Source organism: Thamnophis elegans, chromosome Z, assembly GCF_009769535.1.
Source record: "Thamnophis elegans isolate rThaEle1 chromosome Z, rThaEle1.pri, whole genome shotgun sequence".
NCBI classification, from domain to species: domain Eukaryota; kingdom Metazoa; phylum Chordata; class Lepidosauria; order Squamata; family Colubridae; genus Thamnophis; species Thamnophis elegans.
Window position 1 is genome coordinate 21,849,840 of NC_045558.1, and position 19,904 is coordinate 21,869,743.

At 39.0% G+C, this 19,904-nt stretch overlaps 1 protein-coding gene across 2 annotated transcripts in view; it reads left to right on the plus strand.

Annotated features, from left to right (window-relative positions):
* The first annotated feature begins 854 nt into the window (after positions 1-854).
* The window catches only part of MPP7 (membrane palmitoylated protein 7), an 89,692-nt gene continuing 70,642 nt past the window's right edge, over positions 855-19,904 (plus strand). For both annotated transcript variants that reach the window (XM_032237789.1, XM_032237790.1), the window contains exons 1-2: positions 855-1,139; positions 18,719-18,844. In XM_032237789.1, coding sequence (XP_032093680.1) covers positions 18,808-18,844 — 37 coding nt within the window. In that variant the 5' untranslated portion in view covers positions 855-1,139; positions 18,719-18,807. The remainder of the gene's footprint in view (positions 1,140-18,718; positions 18,845-19,904) is intronic.

Here is a 19,904-nt window from a genome sequence, read left to right on the forward strand (position 1 = left end):
TCTGGGGATAATCCAAATTTAGGTAGTGCACATCTGCTCCCTCATTAACCGTAGGTCCCTCTAGTTTCAAGAGAATATGTTTCATACTCAATTTATTTTACCAATTGTGAGAGACTATTGGATTTGTGAAAAGATAGTTCAGCTTCAGGCTTCTCAGGGCTATTTATGAGGTTGATGCCCCACTTTTAAGAGAAATTCAACAAAGTTGAACAAATTTCTTCGTTCTTTTTTGCCACAGCCATTGTTTTCATAGTATTTCATAGTAAGGTTAATTTAATCAATTGGAAGGTCCCGTTTGCCCATTGCACTGAAACTTAGGATGAGAAGCAGTTCAAAAAAATCTTATTAATGTAATGATATACCACAACCTCAACAGCATTCCTGTTATTCTTATTCCTGTTATCTTGTAAATGAGTGAAAAACTAAGTAAATAAAAAAGATAAAAATATAATAAAGATTTAGAACTAGATGCAGGGTATCGATTGTTCTAACTTAACACGTGCTTTATGCTTTCGCGTCTACAAGTAAGTAAAAGAAGGAACTGCCCCAATTATTTAAAAAAATAAAACACTCCACACTCAGATTATTGACTACCCCAACGTCTCCACAAGTCCACGCGCAACTGGCCAACAGGCGCTACCGCGCGTGGTAAAACGCCCTTTCGAACCATCAATCAGCCCCAGATTGACACCCGCCTCCTCCAATCAAACAGATTTCTAGCTGGCGGGAGGCGGGGCGAGCTTCGATTTCCCACTCCCGGCGGGCGAGGGCCAATCAGGGCAGCGGCGACAAAAAATCGGGGGCGAGTAATTCGCCGCTCCCGCTCTCCTCGGCTCCAGAGCTCCGCCCCGGTTGAATGGGGAGGACGCGAATGGACCTCGCGCGGTAGGCGAGCGCAGCCTGGTCGCTACGTGCGGCGCCCGGGGCAGGTGGAAGGAGGGACTGCGGGGCCACTGCGCCTTCCCCCCACGCGCTGGGTTGGTGCTCGGCCGGTGGCTGCGGTAAAAGCGCCGGAGAGAAACAGGAGGTTGGGCGGGATTCGCCCTGCCCGGCTGCAGCTCCCAGAAGTGCGGACCGTCGGAGGTCTCGAGGGTCGTTCTTGTGCTGCGACAGCGGCTGGCGGTGGAGCAGAGCAGCAGGTGAGGTCGGAGCTGACCGAGAAACGACTGTGCCGCACTGGGCTTTACAGGACACGGCGGAGTTCAGTGGTGACCCGGCTACAGCAAAAGGCGGACTGGGATTCCCACGACCCACCGAGCCTCTCCCAGACCTGACCCGCATTTTTTGGGAAACCCAAGCGTGAGGCTTACTTTGACTCGATGTGTGTGCTCTTGCTAACTTCCTGGTTGGTTTGGCGCGCCATGGTGGTGGCTAAGTTAGCCACGGGTAAACGTGTAGCCTGGTGTCAAATGGGTCGTGCGAATGAGGCGTGGGTAGACGGCGGACGGTTTAAAGGTGTGAGAAAATATCTGGTTTCTTCAGCTAGTGGCATCGTTACATAAAGGAAGAGGCTCTGAAATAAAGGAGGCAGGAATGGGAGTTGTGAGTAGGGTGTCTCTCCTCTTCTTACACCAATTTGCTCTTTGGGGCGATTCTGGCAAGTCTTGAATAAATGATGCAAGATATGTTTTCACCCCTAAAATACACCTTTAGGAACAGGAGATGTAGTAAATAGATCCTGTTTTAAATTAATACCAGTCTGTTCATAAGGCATTTTATTCAGTGTTAGAGATATAGAATTGGGCTGAAATTCTTATTACTCAAATTCTTATTATGTTGCTTTCTATAGCGTATTAAGTATAATTTTTATACTTTTTAGCATGCTTTTATATTAAAGATAAAAATACAAGATAATGAAATTTAATAGTCAGCCATGGTATAATATTTGGTCTAATTTCCAACTAGAGTTGGGTTTGCAAACATGCTAAAACAAAGAGTGATTTTCTAATTTATGGCTCAGTGCAAATCAAGCCATGTGATATTTGTGATTCTTTTGTGTAGCCAAATCCAGGCTGATCAATTTACCATGTAACCCATGTCTTAGTTCATTTATGGTTTAGCATCTCCATACTACCACAGGAGCTAGATTACTGTGACTTGTTTAGGACCACATAATTCTAAGAAATCATGCATTTTATGGGAAATAGCTGTTTATTCCTGCAATACCTAAGCAGCCACAAGATAAGTGGATTAGTATTATTCCATATGGTTCTTTCCTGGGCAGCCTGTGTGATGTGTTTATATGGATGTACTCCCACAATTATTTATTAAGTTTATAGTGGTTTAACATGATCACATTAGTTTAATTATTGGTTGTACACTGTTCAGAGATACGTTCAGTGAGATGAGTGGCCCTATACGTATGCCAAGTAAAGCAAATGAGGGCAAGGGTGGAATTAACAACTTTCACTGTAATGGTATTTTTTCACCTGAAAACTATCTCTAATGCTGATACAGACAGTAATTATATCTTTATTTTGTAAGCATAGCAGTGCTTTGTACTACTAAAACCAAACACATTTTAGGCATAAGGTTATATAACTCCTGACAGACCAGAGACATATTTTCATAGGTGCCTGAATGATGGATAAGATATTGTTTCCAAGAGCATAGGACATTTTCAGATTTAATATTGATATTGCACCCTGTATTTCTCAAACAACTATGTTTATAATGTTCAGTTACAGGGTCAAATTCAGTTTTCATTGTTTGTATTTAATCTGCAGCACAGAAAGAAGATGAAGCAAAATAGTCACAAATCTGTATGTGGCAAAAAGGCTTCTCTCTCACCTAGAGAGGTTCTAAGGGTGGCTGCTATGATGTGTAACCTTAAGAATAAGACTATATCCCTTTTTTCCTGCATTATTTTAATGAGAACAGATTTGTGCATATCTAATTAGATAAAGGCCGAGAATGTTTAGTACTTAAGGTACACTTTAGTACTAAAGTTATTAATTTTTCAAATGTCTACTGTCCATAACTGTCCTATTTTAATTTTAGTATTTTGTTTAATATAATGCAATGTTATCCTTCTTTCAAAAATACATTAACTTTAGCTTGCTGAATGTAATGTGTTTATAGGTATGAAGGATCCAAATCTACATTTTTATATAGCTGAATATAATTTTAATAATCCATCACATTACTTAGCAGTGAAAGGTTTTTCTTGTAAAATCAATCAGGCAATACTGGAAAATATACAGCATAGTAGAGTAGCTATATATTTTAAAAGTTGAGAAGAACAGGAGGAAAAACCTGTTTTAAGATCTGAGAAAACATTACACATTTTGAATCATAAAACTAAAAATAACAGCAGAGAAACTGCTCTTTTTTCACTTGCATTCGAAAAGGGGGCAAGGAAAAGAGTAAGTTTAAGTAAAAACTCCTTGTAAGATAGAACTGGAGATTTATAACTGGAGAATTTGAAGTAGATTTCATTATTAAGTTTATTTAGCAATGGATACAAATATTGCCTGAGATTACCTTGTTCTTAATGTAATTTGGGCAGAATTGTGCATCCGAATTCTCAAGAGCCAGATTATTGCTTCAACACATACACATTTTGTGGCTGGATGACATCAATATTGGACTTTCTGAAAGGGAAGCCCTGCTATCTTTTGATTTTCCATTAAGACAGACTTGTTGCTTTCTTTTGCCGTGAGGATCTTTACACTTTTTGGTATTGATTGGATCGTTCAGGTAACTGTTCAGGTAACAGGTATTTCTCAAGTTGTTATCCCTTGTTTACCAACCATTCAAAATGAGGTGGACTTGTGACTAATTTGTGAAATTGTAGCTATTGCAGGGTCCCCATGATCATATATGACCTTGTTCTGGGTGCTCTGGCACCCAGTTATGATTATGAAGATACAGTAAACTGCAATCTTGGAATTGCCATTTGCAACCTTTCTTGCCTGCTTCACAGAAGGAGATATTTTACCCCAAGTCGCTCCTGCTGCTTTTTTCTTTCATAACTTGTGACATTTCAAAGACTCCCACTGTAGAGTACAAGACCCCATGCCTGCTTCTGGCCCTCACTGACCTACTTAACATTTCTCAACGCCCACCAATCATCTTTTTCCTTCATTGGCCTACCTGCATTGCCAGTGCCTGCCTGGGGCATCCTACCCTGCTCCTTATTTGGGACTCCAACCTCTTTCCGCTGAATGACCTGAACCATCCTGGGGTTACGATAGCAACAGATGTCCTGAATTGCCGTTGCTAAGGAATGTGGTCATGTGACATGCTTTACGACCACATCACTTAAGGATGGCAATTACAATCCCAATTTTTGTGAGTTCCATGGGATATATTTGGGCTTCTTCGATTTGGATTTAGATAGGATTGCACGGCAGATTTAGTACTGCATCTGTTATCTGGCAAGAGTAGAGAATCTATTGATGTGATCTGTTGTGATCTCTGCCCTTCCATGGATTATGTTCTTGTCTTTTAAAACTTTGCTATATCTAGTTCAGTTTAAACAAGGGGGAGAGTCAGTGACTGACTTGCTCCCTGTTGCATCTGACATATTATTTCTTCAAGGAATTTTTTTTGTGTATCGCCTAAAGCCTTATGATGGTGACAGCATGTACGCATTGTAAAATAAGTTATGACATTAAAAGCAAGCCAGAGAATTGTCTGTCAAAGAAATTGCACATTCACTCTTTTCTTCCCTATGACCTATTATATATTTCCCATTGTGCTTTCCATTCAATGTCATTGCAGTGTTTTTCCTGCCAAGGAGCTACAAGAAATATGGGTGACTGTAACAAGATGGAAAGTCTGATTAGCTACTTGGTGTATTGAAATAAAAACAGGTGGTCCTTGCTTAATAACCACACATCCACCGGCCATTGAAACTTAATAGCGGCACTAAAGGAGTGATATTTAAGACTGGTCCTTGTACTTAGGATAGTCGTCTGGTTGCCATTCGCAAACTTCTTTGCTGGCTTCCTACAAAAAAAAAATCAATGGGGAAGCTGGCAGGACGTCACAGATGGTGATCATGCGATTCCAAGAAGGATTCTCTTAATGGCAACTAGAATGCTAGAATTTCCCTCACTAAAGCAATGTGGTCATGTGAATTCACACTTTACAATTGTGTCACTTAGTTATGAAAATTCTGGTCACAACTACTGCTGTTAAGTGAGGACTAACTGCATGCAGCTCCCGTTACTTGTCCCAGCTTCTGCAAACCTAGCAGTTCGAAAGCATGTAAAAATACAAGTTGAAAAATAGGAACCACCTTTGGTGGGAAGGTAACATCTCTCCATGTGCCTTCAGCATTTAGTCCTGCCGGCCACATGACCACGGAAATGTCTTTGGACAGTGCTGGCTTTTCGGCTTTGAAACGGAGATGAGCACTGCCCCTTAGAGTCGGAAACGACTAGCATATATGTGCAAGGGGAATCATACCTTTTAACTGCATGAAGAAGTAGTATTTCTTATTTTTAACCCCTTCCTCACAGTTAGTTTGTTTGATCCTAATCCTCTCCCTACCTAAGCAATTTGAACTCTGATTGCCTTTCTTTCATTTCAAGGCCCAAGCCATTCTATTTTCCTACGTAACCACTGCCATTCCCACTTCTTTTTTCCTCTGTTGAAATAATCCATGGCATTGAGCATGGGTAACGGATGAAGTTTTGGAAAATTGCTACAGATGAAATCAAAAGTCTATGATCTTATATATGTATCCCTGGAAATAAAGCCCATGGGGCAAAAATGTAGACCTTTATTCTCCTCAGATGCAAAATAGTATTTGTTGTTTACATTTTGACATAACCCATGTTACAGGGAGGGTGAAAAAGATTGTTACCTTAACTCAGTTATTTTTTTTAATGACACAATAGATGAACTTGTAGATGTATTATTGATAGTCTTTCATTGAACAAGGCAGAAGAACCAGTTTTCTTAGGCACTGGCCTCTGCCAGCCCAATTACCTAAGATCTTTTAATTAGAAATGGATGTGTGAGATTAAATTTTATTTTTATGCTCAACCAACAGGTGTGTTGCCATTCATCTCTAGGTTTTCCTGAATATTCTTTGTGGGCAAATTTAATTCACATCCTTTTAAAACATAGCTGACATCTCTTATTCATGTGTAATATTGAATAGCTTTGTGTCAGGTCAAATCTAATGATTCACATTGAAACAAAGCTATTGTGTTAGGTATAAAGTAAAATCCTCTATCCAGTTGCATTGTTCATCTTAATAATTAATGGATATTGTCTCTGGCAATTTGTGCACTGTATTTCAACCTTTGTTTGCCATGGTTGTTAAGCAAATCACTGGAATTCACCACAGTCAAGAAGTGAATCTGACCTCCCTCATTGATTTTGTTTGTTGATAACTGGCCGGGAAGGTAGCAATGGTGATTCCGTGACCCTGGGTTCTGGCAAGTGGCAAAAATCATGTGACTACGGGGATACTGTGAGAACTGGCCGTAAGTAACTTTTTTCAGTGTCATACCTTCAAATGGTCACTAAACAAATGGTGGTAACTCAAAGACTGCTGTGTTTTAACCCCTGAAATAAGCACTTGGCCTTATTTTCCAGGAGGTCTTATTGTTTTTGAGGTTCAGGAGGTGGTGAGCGTGGTCACATCATAGTTGTTGCTGTGTTGCGCTGCTACGGCAGCAAGGCGCATCGCTGGCCCTGCAGTTCTTTTTGTGGTGGCCATTAGCATGACAGAAGGGACACGGTGACTAGGGTTGTGGGAGCAGCCGTTAGCTTAGGGTGCGTGGGGCATGTACCCCCTCCCTTTCCCTCCCTCCGGCCTCACCTCCTCACCTTGTGTTGTTCCCTCCCTCCGGCCTCACTCCTCACCTTGTGTTGCAAGCAACCAGAGGAAATGGCGGGGATCGGCTGCGCATGCATTTAAATATTTTCGGAGAAGGCTTATTTTCAGGGAAGGGCTTATTTTAGCGCATGTGCTCAAAAGTCTGATTGGTCTTATTATCTGGGGAGATCTTATTTTCAGAGAAACAGGGTATCTGTATCTTTTGTTTTATCCACTATTGCTGTTTCTGGCTGTGAAAAGATAGAGATTTCATTTTAGAATGGTTTATGGTGAATTTTTCTTACCTTCAGTACTTGAAAAGAACTGTAAAGCTGTGAAGAGGATGGCCAAGTAATTGGTAAGAGTAGAGGCAGTCAGCTATCTATTGTTAAGTGGGATTCTGCTTTGGTTAAGTGGTTATTGATGAGCTTTTCGTGGACACTGAAAAGAGGATGAGCCGAGAATACAGCACTCTTTCACTTATTTATGAACTGAGATAATATTCAAGGAGAAGACTGCTATTACCTTATAACTTACATAACTGTGTTTTTCTGCACCATCCAAATCACGTAAAGTAGCCCTTGATCTATGAATGAATGAAACAGCTTCCACCAGACTCTAGAAATTGAATCAGTGACTGATTTTAAATCAATGAAAGCAACATTTAAGGAGCAGGAATATGGGTGATAAAACAGCAAGGTAACATATTGATCTATGGTCAACTTGTCTTCCCTAAAGCTGACTTATTTTTATCAATTGTTAGAAATGGTAGTATTTCATTTTTATTTTATTAATTATTTGTAACTAATCCAGAAGCTTTTGGAACAAAATGCATGTATATATTATATCGGAAGACTGGGAGACTGATCTAACAATATTTGGAAAGGTCTTAAAAAGTGGAACAGTAATAGAATAATTCCTGTTTTTAGGAATTTGTAATTTGTAATTGATATATGTGAATAAAGAGATTGTAAGGGGAGCCCACCAGTTTCTCTTACTTTTTAATACTTCAGAAGGTATCAAGTTAATACCAGAAAGTTTCCTTATCTTTAATGGTTTAATTTAACAATTCCCAGATAGGAGACGGATAGCCAAGGAAGAATACTATTTCAAGGATGCATGTTGATGGGGAAAAACCTATATCAGTGGTGGCTAATCTTCTTGTTGTGTGCTGAAAGTGTCCCCCCTGCACCCATTATGCAATGCATGTGCAATTCCCCCTGCGTGCCCCACCCCACACATGCGTGCATGATCCCCTATGTACGCCCTGCCCCAATGTTTGTGTGACCCCCGTGCTCCACATGTACATGCTCATATGACCCTGCACTTCCCACGCACGCATGTGCAATCCTGTGCATGCATCCCATACATGCATGCACAATCCCCCCACGTGTGCACATGACTCTCGCACGTGCACCCCGTCCCTGTGCATGACAGAGACCTGAAAACCAGCTGGCCAGTGGGAGGCACACCCACATGGATGATGGCACTGAGCTGAGGTGACGGATCGCATGCCCGCAGAGAGGGTTCTGCGTGCCACCTGTGGCATGTGTGCTATAGGTTCGCCATCATTGACCTATATTGTATAGCTTGGCTTGTTGTAAATCTCCTCCATGTCTTGAACAGAAATTTCTGTCTAAACCATCCTATTAGTGGAACAGCTTGCAATTACTATATTTTTGAAAAAAAATAACTGACTTGATGTACCATTTTTCTGTCACTCTTGTACTTTAAGAATTGCATTTCTTATGCTGATCAACTCATTAAAATATAAAAGCAAAACATGGTAATTTTATGTTGCCAAAACCAGAGGTTAACTTTAGATAACAGTCATCATTTTAAAAAAGAGTTGAGATTTATTCTCACGTTCTTAAAGTCCTTCAGGTAGGATTTTTTTAAAAATCATCTTGTTATAGATCTTATTCCTTATTAGCTATTTAAAGCCTTAACCAGTTACCCGTATTTAAGAGTACAGAACAGTTTTTGCTCTCTCTTCTGTCTCCTTTGGAATGCATAGCATCTTTGAACCAAGGTATCTCAAATGGGAAAGCCTGCAAAATGGATCCAAAATCTGATATCCATGACCTCTGTGGGATTGAAATTAATCAAATTTGTGGAAACTTCAGTGCTTCTATGTTGCTATGCATTGGTTCAATAGATAGTCCTGGCCTAGCCTTTTGGAGGCCAGATTGATTGGCACCTCCTTTGGCTAGTGGAGATCATTAGACTGACCCTACCCTAGCCCTCCAGAAGCCCAGTAGATCGGCCCATTATCAGCTTCTATAGGGTCTGTCAGCTATGGTCAAGCTGGTAGAAATCAGAAGTTGCTGCTACTCGCACTGCTTTTTTTGCCCTTGGCCATTGTAGATTCAGCATTTTTAATCATTTTTGGGAGCAAACTAGTAACCAGGTCAGCTAAGCAGTGCAGTTTGTGAAGCAGAGATGTTACATGGGCACAGCACTGCTGCACTATTGTATTCTGGACCATTTGAAGTTTCCCAGTGTTCTTCAAGGGCAGTTCCATATATAATTTGTTTCTGAAGTCAACTTGTGAAGTGACCAGGGTTGCATTTTGGGTACTTGACAATCTGTTCATATTTGCGACTGGTGCCCTACTACCATGCAATCACCATTTGCAATCTTCTCTGCTAATTTATCCGGTGAATGGGGAAACAAGTAGGTAAGGCTGCAAGTGGAGGACAAGTTGCGTTTGAAGTCTTGTGAAGGTATTGAGGATTTAATAGCTGCCGGCTGATGAAAGGTTGTAAGCTTAATCAGTAAAGCTGATGCAATAAGGCTGATTCATTGTAGCTATGGTATAACCCTTTTAAGACTCTGATGGTGGGGGTCCACACAAGTCATTTACTGTTTTAAGAGGAGTCTATATATAGGTGGTCATTATAGAGGAGTCTCTCTTTCTCTCTCAGTGTGTATTCAGTTCTTTCCTTATGTCTGTAGTGAATGGTAAGGGATTTTATCTCCTGCATGTGTTTGCATGTATATATTTGTAGATAAACCACTGTTAATTGTCTTAAGCCTCTTTGTGCTGCGTTTTTGCTCCTGGGTTTATCACATAATACTAGTCACGCTGACAAGTCTGCTCCCCAAATGCATTGAGGGATTTCTCTTCCCTTCTCTGAAGAGCCAAGGTGGCGCAGTGGTTAAATGCAGCACTGCAGGCTACTGCTAGATCAGCAGGTCAGCGGTTCAAATCTCACCGGCTCAGGGTTGACTCAGCCTTCCATCCTTCCGAGGTGGGTAAAATGAGGACCCAGATTGTTGGGGGCAATATGCTGACTCTCTGTAAACCGCTTAGAGAGGCCTGAAAGGCCTATGAAGCGGTATATAAGTCTACTGCTATTGCTATATATTGCTACAAAAAGCAGCTGGTCAGCTTCAGCTGACTTAGGGCAACGGCTTGCGTGCCCTCAGAGATCGCTCCGTGTGCCACAGGTTCACCCTCACAGCTCTAAATAATTGGTTTTCTCCACGATTCTTATCAAGTACATATCAGTCACCTATCAACAATCTGCCCCCGAAAGGAAAGGTTGGACATAATCTGGATATAGTTATTGAAACTATTGGGTCCAAGGATGGCCTCTTGAGTAGGGATACATCACCATGATGTTCAAGGTAGTTGGCACCACCCTCTCCATTAAGATTGTACTGAACTGTGGGTCACTTCTGAGGTCATTTTTATGGGAGGGATCTGGATCCTGTAGACAGATGGATGAACTATGAAAACACAGTCTACAGATAGTCCACAGTTCATTTAGTGACTGTTCAAAGTTACAATAGTGCTGAAAAAAGTGGCTTATCATTTTTCACACGACCGCTATACATGATAGAAATTCAGGTGCTTGGCATCTGATTCATATTTATGATGATCGCAATGTCTTGAGGTCATGTGATCTCCCCTTTGGCGATCTTCTGACAAGCAAAGTCAATGGGGAAGCCAGATTCACTTAACAACCATGTGACTTAACTAGACATCTGCACTGATTTGCTTAGCCATCATGGCAAGAAAGGTCATAAACTGAAGCAAAATTGACTTAACAAATTATTCCCTTTGCAACAGAACTTTTGGGCTCAGTTGTGGTTGTAACTTGAAGACTACCTGTATTTCCTTAGGAATCTCTGGCTTAAACTCATCCCACCTCATGCTACCAGACTGTGTTGTCCGCCTTGCAAGGTAGACCAGCAGGAAACACAGATAAGCTAATTTTACTCTATTGTAATGTTTCATTAAGAGAATTTTGCAAGTGTGAAAATACATCCCCCTACTTTCCCTTTCACAGCACAGCCCAAGAATCTACGAAGGGTCCCTTCTGAACTATTCGTTCTGCTTGCATTTTTGGTGCAAGTTAAGTTGCATTTTATCCGATCCTTCTCTTAGCTGTGTTTCTTTGACCTCTCTTCTCAAGATCATTCCCACATACCATTATAGCAACCCGGAAACCTCAGTCTGTGTTATACATTCATAGTTCAAGTTGGAATGGGTGTGAATGATTTCATCTGGCTAATTCTTATAGTGGTCCTGGGATTAGGTCATCCTGAGCAGAGCTTCAGATGTAATAAAAGTATGAAGAAATATTGACATGTTGCTTTCCTTAGTATTCCTCAGATGGTGAAGGTGTCTATCCTGTCTGTTCTGGGCTGTATAGGAAATACCATCTGTCCTGGTATTTCATCTCCCAGTAAACCAGGGAGTACCTCAAGATGGATGTACCCGCACAATTTGCAAAAGGGAGATACAGTCCTTGTCCCTGATTCCATTCCAGGCCATGCCTAGAAACGTGGCCAAGTCACCTACCAGACCCTCAGAAAATATTCAAAGCTTTTCTTTGAAAGTCACTTGCGGGCAGGCTAATCAAACAGGCCTGCTCTCCCTGTAGGGAGGGGCGACACCGTTGAATCAAAAGGCAATCAGAAAATGACCTGCCCATAACAACGGATTGTTCTCAATATTCTCCCCTGCTAGATGACTTCTCAACTGTCCTCAGACTAAAACCATATCCAAGGTGCAGCCACTGGTATGCATTGGGCCATCGGCTACTTGAAAGAAGGACATGGTTGCCATGGATGCCACAATCTCTTTGCCTGTACTGGACTCAACAATACCAGACAGACTGAAATCCTGAAGCACCAACCTCCTTGGGGACTCTATTGCCAACCCATACTAGGGGCTCAGTAAAATTGAAGGGAAATTAAACATGGAATGAATATGTAGCACAATTATGTTATCGATAGTGAACATTTCATAGATCACTTGAATGAATGAATGAATGAATGACCCTATGACATAGATCAGTGTTTCTCAACCTTGGCGACCTTAAGTCCTGTGGACTTCAACTCCCAGAATCCCCCAGCCAAGGTTGAGAAATACTGACATAGATAGTAAGACAGAATTCTCTGTATTTTATGCTGTAGGACCATGATGGTGAACCTATGGTATGTGTGTTGGAAGTGGCACACAGAGCCATCTCTCTGGGCATGCAACCCATCGCCCATTGCTCATCCGGGTTCCAGCACGCCAGCCAGCTGGTTTTCACATGCATGGGAGCACGGGAAACCGGAAGAGCAGCCACCCGATGCACATGCCAGGAAGATTATCTTCCAGTTTCTCACACACACATGCGTACTGGGCAGCTGCACTTCTGGTTTCCAGCACGCGCTCCCATTTCGGTTCTTGGTGCCAAAAAGGTTCACCAACACTGCTGTAGGACATTTTGAAGCCTTTTGATTTAATTGCAGTGTATGGCTGCCCATTCATTGTCAGTGACTCTGGACAGCTTACAAAAAGAAAAACCCACTACAAACAATAAACAATAATTCCCCCCCTCCCGATCACCTGCTGGTGAATAGACCTCCTCCCTTTTTTTGTTGCCATAATTGTGTAATTGTTTTATTGTTTTATAATCTCTAAAAGAATTTCTGAATTGAATTGCAAATGTACAGTATTTTAGTACCGAAGTAAAAAATAAATCCAACTGCAGTACAATCGCAATGTTTAGTCTTTATTTACAAAAGCAACAGTATTGCAGTCAGAGTTATTAGCTTCTGAAGCAACCATTATGTGCATGTGTGTATGCATTGGACCAAAACCTATTTATATAATTTATATTGTGCATTATAAATAAAGGTATCATATATTTGTAATAAGGTAATAAATTTAATATATAAAAAATAGGGTTGAGAAATATTTCTTCAGTACATTGGGAAATGCAGGAAATTGTGCAATTTATGAACTATGAGCTCCCTCTCCTGGTAAAAATTAATATTCTTTCTGTAACCCTGTTTGTAACATGGAAAGAACTTTGGATTTGAATTAAGGGCTTCGTTAATTATGTTGACCTTGTTTCCCTAGTTATTCTAAATTTCTAGCAGTGAGTAGCTTTATAATTTCTACGTATAACAATTCATTAATAGCCGTAGACATGTGAGCAAAACTTTAAGACGAACTATTTTGAAGATTCTTGAAAATTGAGTTGACTTTAGCATTTGGATTTTAAAAATGAATGTTGGAATACCTTTGATCTTATTTTTAGCACCGGCTGACAACAGTCCTATCCGCACTACAAACTTGCATTTGTTGAAGGGTGGCACCTCTCCAAATTGCATTTGGTTATTAATTTGAATTTCCTTCCATAAACAAGCATCAATGCTGTCTAAAGCAGGTTAAAAATATTAATAGTTCGTAGGGCAAGATGAGGTGGTTTGACTACTAACCACTCTGTTATACAATTTCCAGGGCTCAGGGTTTTTTTCCCTCTAGTCCTCTTTAACATATGCATGAGAGGACCCCAATCCAACCACTCTGCTAATACAGAGTTAAGTACCATTCAGATGACACCTACCTAGGTATTTGCAGCTTGGGTCAAATTATATAATGGTGGCCTCACTTGGAATAGGGTAACCTGTTCTCATGGCCTCCCCACTCTATAGAACCAGAGGTCGCTTATAAAATGTGCCTGGCAATAATTAAATTCAATGAGAAGGGATACAGGAGTGGACATTATCTGTGGAGCTCCTCTCTTTAGGACTGTTCAGTACTGCATATTAGATAAATACTTTCACTATCTCTTTAAGTATTTAAAATTGATGTTGTATTCCTTTTTGTAAATATGACATGGTATATGCATTCATGTTAGAGGAAAGTCATCTGTACAGAATTTAGAAAAGTGGTAGAAAAGGGGAAAAATAGATAGAGTGGGTAATTTAAATTAATAATTTTAAGTTAATTGCATGAATATGTAAGAAACCCATTTGAATGAACAATCAGCAAGAGAACCAATCAGCTGCTCAAAATTTAAATATAGGTCTGTCCGAACAAACAACCAATCAAATAACCAACTGACCACACTGGCACACAAAATGTACGTAAGCTAAAGAGGAATAGGACAAGAAAATCCTGCTGATGTTATCTAATCTGGTAACGAAATGTTCAGAAATTAAATTGAAACAAGCTTGGAGAGCTAAAAAGCATTTTCTATTATTTCAAAAGTAATCTAAGTTTCTGCTATTGATAGAAGTAGCTGTAATGTTCCTTTGTTTGATGAAAAAGAAAGTTTAAAAAGTTCATTTTAATCTGCTAGTGGTAAAGGAACCTGAACATTTAAATGCTTTCAGCTGTAATGTTTTCACTGAGGTAAAATGTATGCTATTTATTTTATTTCATCCATTTATATATTCATCCAACTTACAAGGTAGTCAGTGGTAGGTTTCAATTTTTTTTAGAACCTGTAGATGTGGCCTGCTTTGTGGGAGTAGCTTGCCAGCCATGTGACAGGGTGGGAGTGGCTTGACAGTCATGTGACTGGGTGGGCATGGCTAACTTGTAATATGTAGTGAAACTCACTTAACAATGCTCTTGCTTAGCAACCAAAATGTTGGCTCAGAAACTCTGCCATTTGAAGCACAAAGGTCTTAAAGCTGTCAAGTTACAAGACTCTTGCACCCCTAACCCTTTAGAAAAAAAAAACCAGGGGTATTCAAACTCGACAGCTTTAAGACTTGTGGACTTCAACTCCCAGAATTCCTCCTCCAGTCATATTGTCTTAGAAACTCTGCCATTTGAAGCACACAAGTCTTAAAGCTGTCAAGTAACAAGACCTTTGCACCCCTAACCCTTTAGAAAAAAAAAACCAGGGGTGTTCAAACTTGAAAGCTTTAAGACTTTAAGGTTTAGATAGGACTCTAGAGGTGGGGGGCAATTGGTGAGCCAGCCAATCAGTGAGCAGTGGGCAGGCCAAGCATGGTGCAGACGGGCAGGGGGAGGAAGCTTGAATCTGTTCTAAACGGCACAGTAGATTTGTGGAACCTCTTCTATAGAAGAGGGTAGTACTGGCAGGAACCCACCCCTGAAGGTAGTGGATATATGCTTAATTATGGAATAAAGCCATGGTGTACCCTGTGACATTTTATTGAAGCAAAGTTGAACTTTGAAGAAGCAGGAAGAATAATAATGTCTTTTTAACATTAGTGTGGACAATATACCTGAGAATACTATGGACAGACACGAAAATAAACCAATGAATCAAACAAGTCAACCAGAAATCTCACTCAAATTATCCTACTGAGGACACATGCGAAGACCTGGCTATCAGGAGAAGGCTTGATACTTGGAAACATGGAAGGCAAGAGGAGAAAAAAGTGGACGGACTCTATTACAATAGCAAGGAATCCACCACTGGAAGACCTGAAAGACCAAGCTAAGACTAGATCGTCTTTCAGAAAATCTATATATCATTAGAAGTTAGAATAACCTGATGATAACATAATCCAAAAATTAAAAATGGAATATCCTGAATGAAGTTGACTGAGGAAAGAGAAGATGGCACTTTTCAAGTCTTCTAAGAAGACAGCAACCTATTACCACAGAGGGAATGACGGAGTAATGATCCAAATTCAAGGAAGCAGATTACAGGTTGAATATTAGAGAAAAAAATAATAGAGGAAAAAAAACACCAGAGAAAGTCCTTGACCTATGAACTCACAAATGAGCCCAAAATTTTCATTGCTAAATGAGACAGTTGATAAGTGAGTTTAGCGCCTTTTTATGATCTTTCTTGCCACAGTTGTTTAGTGGATCAATGCAGTTGTTAAGTTAGCAACACGGTTATAAAGTGAATCTGGCTTCCCCATTGATTTTATTCATCAAAAGGTAATCACATGAACCTGGCACCTTCATAAATATGAGCCGCTTGCCAAAGATTAAATTTGATTATGTCACCATGGATGTAAGTGAAAAACAGTCACAAGTCACTTTTTTCAGTGCCTTTGTAACTAAATAGGGACGCGGTGGCTCAGTGGCTAAGACACTGAGCTCGTCAATCAGAAAGGTCAGCGGTTCGAATTCTTAGCACCGTGTAACAGAGTAAGCTTTTGTTACTTGTTCCAACTTCTGCCAACCTAGCAGTTCAAAAGCATGTAAAAAGGCAAGTAGAAAAATAGAGACCACCTTTGGTGGGAAGGTAACAGCGTTCAGTGTGCATTTGGCGTTTAGTCATGCCGGAGACATCTTTGGACGTCTGGCTCTTCGACTTTGAAACAGGTGAGCATCACCCCCTAGAGTCAGGAATGACTAGCACATATGTGCGAGGGGAATACCTTATAACTAAATATTCACACACAAAAAATAGTAAGTCAAAGTTTCCTGTATGCAGCATTTAGAGCTGATCAACTGCTGTATCAGATATTAAAGGTGGCAATCAACTGTTTCTCTGGATATATTCAGATAGTATCCGAATCATCTGAATGCTTTGATTTGGATTCCTTCATTGAGCAGCAGGTAGCAGCAAAAAATCCTTCCAATTATGGCTTTATAAGAAGATGTTGCACAAGACCACTTAACCACTAGATGGCATAGGTACTACAGGAGCCTGAGAGGTTACTAAGGGCCTGGTGGAAATTCAACATTCTGTTGAACTACACATATTTCACTGTTTCCACATGGTAGCTGCCAGAAGAATCTGATACAGTGTGATATAGAAACAAGATATAACTGGAATAATGAGATTTCTTTCTGGGGTTTTTTTAAGCCCTTTAAATGTCTGGTTTTAACAGTCCTATTGGGCACTGTAAATGCTTCAGGTGCAGTTGATATTCCTTTTACATTCCTGGCTTTTGGCTGTGTTTTTATGGAAAAACATATTGAACTTCAGTTGAAGAATATTTGATAATCCCTCTTAGAACATACTATAACAGCTGGTATTTCTGTGTTGTAGCAAATTCATTCTGAGGAGTAGTTAGCAAAACCATAAGTATTCTGCTGCAAAATAAAGTATTTTAAACCAGTTCCGCCAAAGGAAATTTCAGTTAAAAATGTAACTTGTTATGTGTTTTGTGTGTGTGTGGATATTTATTTAATTTTAAGCTTTTTACTGGTAATGATTTCAGAAGGTCATTTAATGTACTACATATACACTGCTAAATACCACATAACTTTTTAAAATAATAGATTCTGAAAGCAACTATTACAGATTTTAACCAGAATAAAAATAGTAAATAGTATCTATTCTTCATACTAGTTATTTTCTAAATTCATACGACTTTCATTTTTAAATAAATTTTATTAACTTTGGGGAGGGGTAACCCAACGACAGCTAACAAACTAATAAACAGTCCAGTGAGAAATAATGAAAAGTTGATTGATTTCAATTAGCATTCTGATTCCTGAATAACTCTATATCTTTGGGTCCGAGTTTAAAATTTTATTTTTTTGGCTTTGCTATGTGCATGTTACATTTATACCAGGAAAAGTGAATTGATGCTTTGCAACGCTTGTACGCTCTGTCCTTGGCCTGATTTCAGGTAAGTTTTAAAAACTTAATCTGTAGAGATATTTATACAAGGTTGCATAAATTGAGTTGTGCGTAACAGCTATAACTCAGTGCAGAATTATGCACACACAAGCAAATATGCATAACAGCCATAATTCAGTGCAGAATTAAATACACACAAGAAAACATACTTAATAATCCATAACACGGGGCATCTGCCTCTTGAATGTTCTGTATTCCTATTTTTTAAAAAATCTCAAGTTGAAAATGTTTTAACATCTGTTGTATAAACGGTTGCAAGGTTGCAAATGAAATAAGTCCTAACTATTTTAGAAGCTGTTAGAAAAGAGTATTCAGATGCTGAAACTAATTATTTAGGAAAACCCAAAATTACGTATTTGCACTTGTTTGGAAAGAGTACACAACAAGTAAGGTGCATCATTCACAATGCATTAATGCTAATAATTTAAGTAATACAATATGAATGTGGCTAAAATCTCCCAGCTGAGAACATATAATGCTAGAGTTAGCTTGGGGATATATATATATTCTTAGTTTTTGTTGACATGCCAAAAAAAGTTCATACTTTTGGCTGCATTCTTAACTCTGTGATTATTCTACTTAGAAGATTTCAATCAGTATAAACTATATTTTGGAAGTATATTAATATTTTAGTCTGATGGTAGTAGTTGTAGTAATTACTTCTGACTTGGCCCACAAATATGTTTCTTGCTGCTTTCCAATGTCCATGCTATATATAATCTACATAACTGAGAATGGAACAAGGTGATTGTACCATTTTTTTTCTAAGAGCCCTTTTAGAAAGTGGAAAAACTAATTATAGTACCTGAATTCTAGGGACTTTTCCTTAAATGACTTCCCAAAAATCAAGCTGATTTTGAAAATGTACAGATCATAACAGGCGGTTGTTTATGATGATATTGGAATATTGTTAAGATTTCCTTGCATGTCCCTAAACACACTGCATCCATATATACACATGAATAAATGAAACATTATTAAGAATAATGCATACTCTATTTTAGGGTCCTATAATGACATCTTGTAATGGTTTAAAGAAATGTATTTAAAATTGCTACCCTTTAGTCACTTGCAGTTTTTAGTAATATTATTTTTCGATATTTGTATTTTTTTTCAGGGCACTTTGAAATTGCCTAAACGTTACTGAGGAAAGTGTCTGCCAACAATTGAAGGGAAGTTACTGCCTTCTAGCCGAAATTCTTAACGATGCCAGCTTTATCAACTGGATCTAGTGGAGATGCAGGTAGGGTTGTTGGTTTTCTGTACATAATTAGCTTTTATTAATTCATTTAGTAATGTATAACTTACTAGTTATTAATTCCTGTGTAGCTAGCTATCTATATCCAAAATCTCATGGTAAACATAAATATGGGTAAGGATAAACATCCGTACCTAGATACATTCAAATGTATATCCCCTATAGAAATGACATCCCATATGTGGATCTCTTTCACTTCATTGCTTTATATATAAGAAACCAATCCTTGTAAATGAAATAAGCTTAGTGTGACTTTTTTCTACCAGTGAGATCAACCAATTTAAAATTAACTAAAAATTTAAGGAAAATTGGCTGGTTATAACACTATATAAGCCTACGTCATGCTGTATTTGAACTTGACTAAATCAAGTAAATTGTTTTTAAATCATGTATTTTTAGAGATTGTAAAAAAAAAAGACCTCACACAACATTTTTGAGTGGTTTCATGAACGTGTTCATTAAGCATGCATGGTGTATTTGAATTTTGAACTATTTGGAGCTCAAACCTTTTTCAGAATGGTAAAATCAATGCTCAGAGCAGCTGTTTTTACATTCAAATTGGGGCATTTCAAATTTGAAGGACTCTGAATTCAAAATTTGTTGGCTTCCTTATTGTAGTTTCCTTATTGTTCTTCTAGGAACAATATAGAGATGGGTTGTTATCACCTTCTTCCTTAACAGATGCTTGTTTTGTAATTAAAGCAACTTAATAGTAGAGCTCAACATTTTTAAAACACTTATGAATTTTAGAAAATTAATTATAGCCTCTAAACAAAAGCAGTATGGGGTCAGTTGACACAAGAATCTTCTGACTTCTTTATATAGCATTCTGAAAAATAGGACTCTTAAAACTTTCTGAAATAAATATTACTTGCATTTTAGTTATTCTATGTGAAAATAGCAAATTTACAAGTTAATAGGTTTTGTCCTATTCATTAAAAATTTGGTGGGCTTAGTGATATGTTCTTTGAGTTCATTACCACAAGTTACAATAACATTGAAGTTATTGTAGCCTGACTTGGTTCAAAAATCTGATAAGGTAATT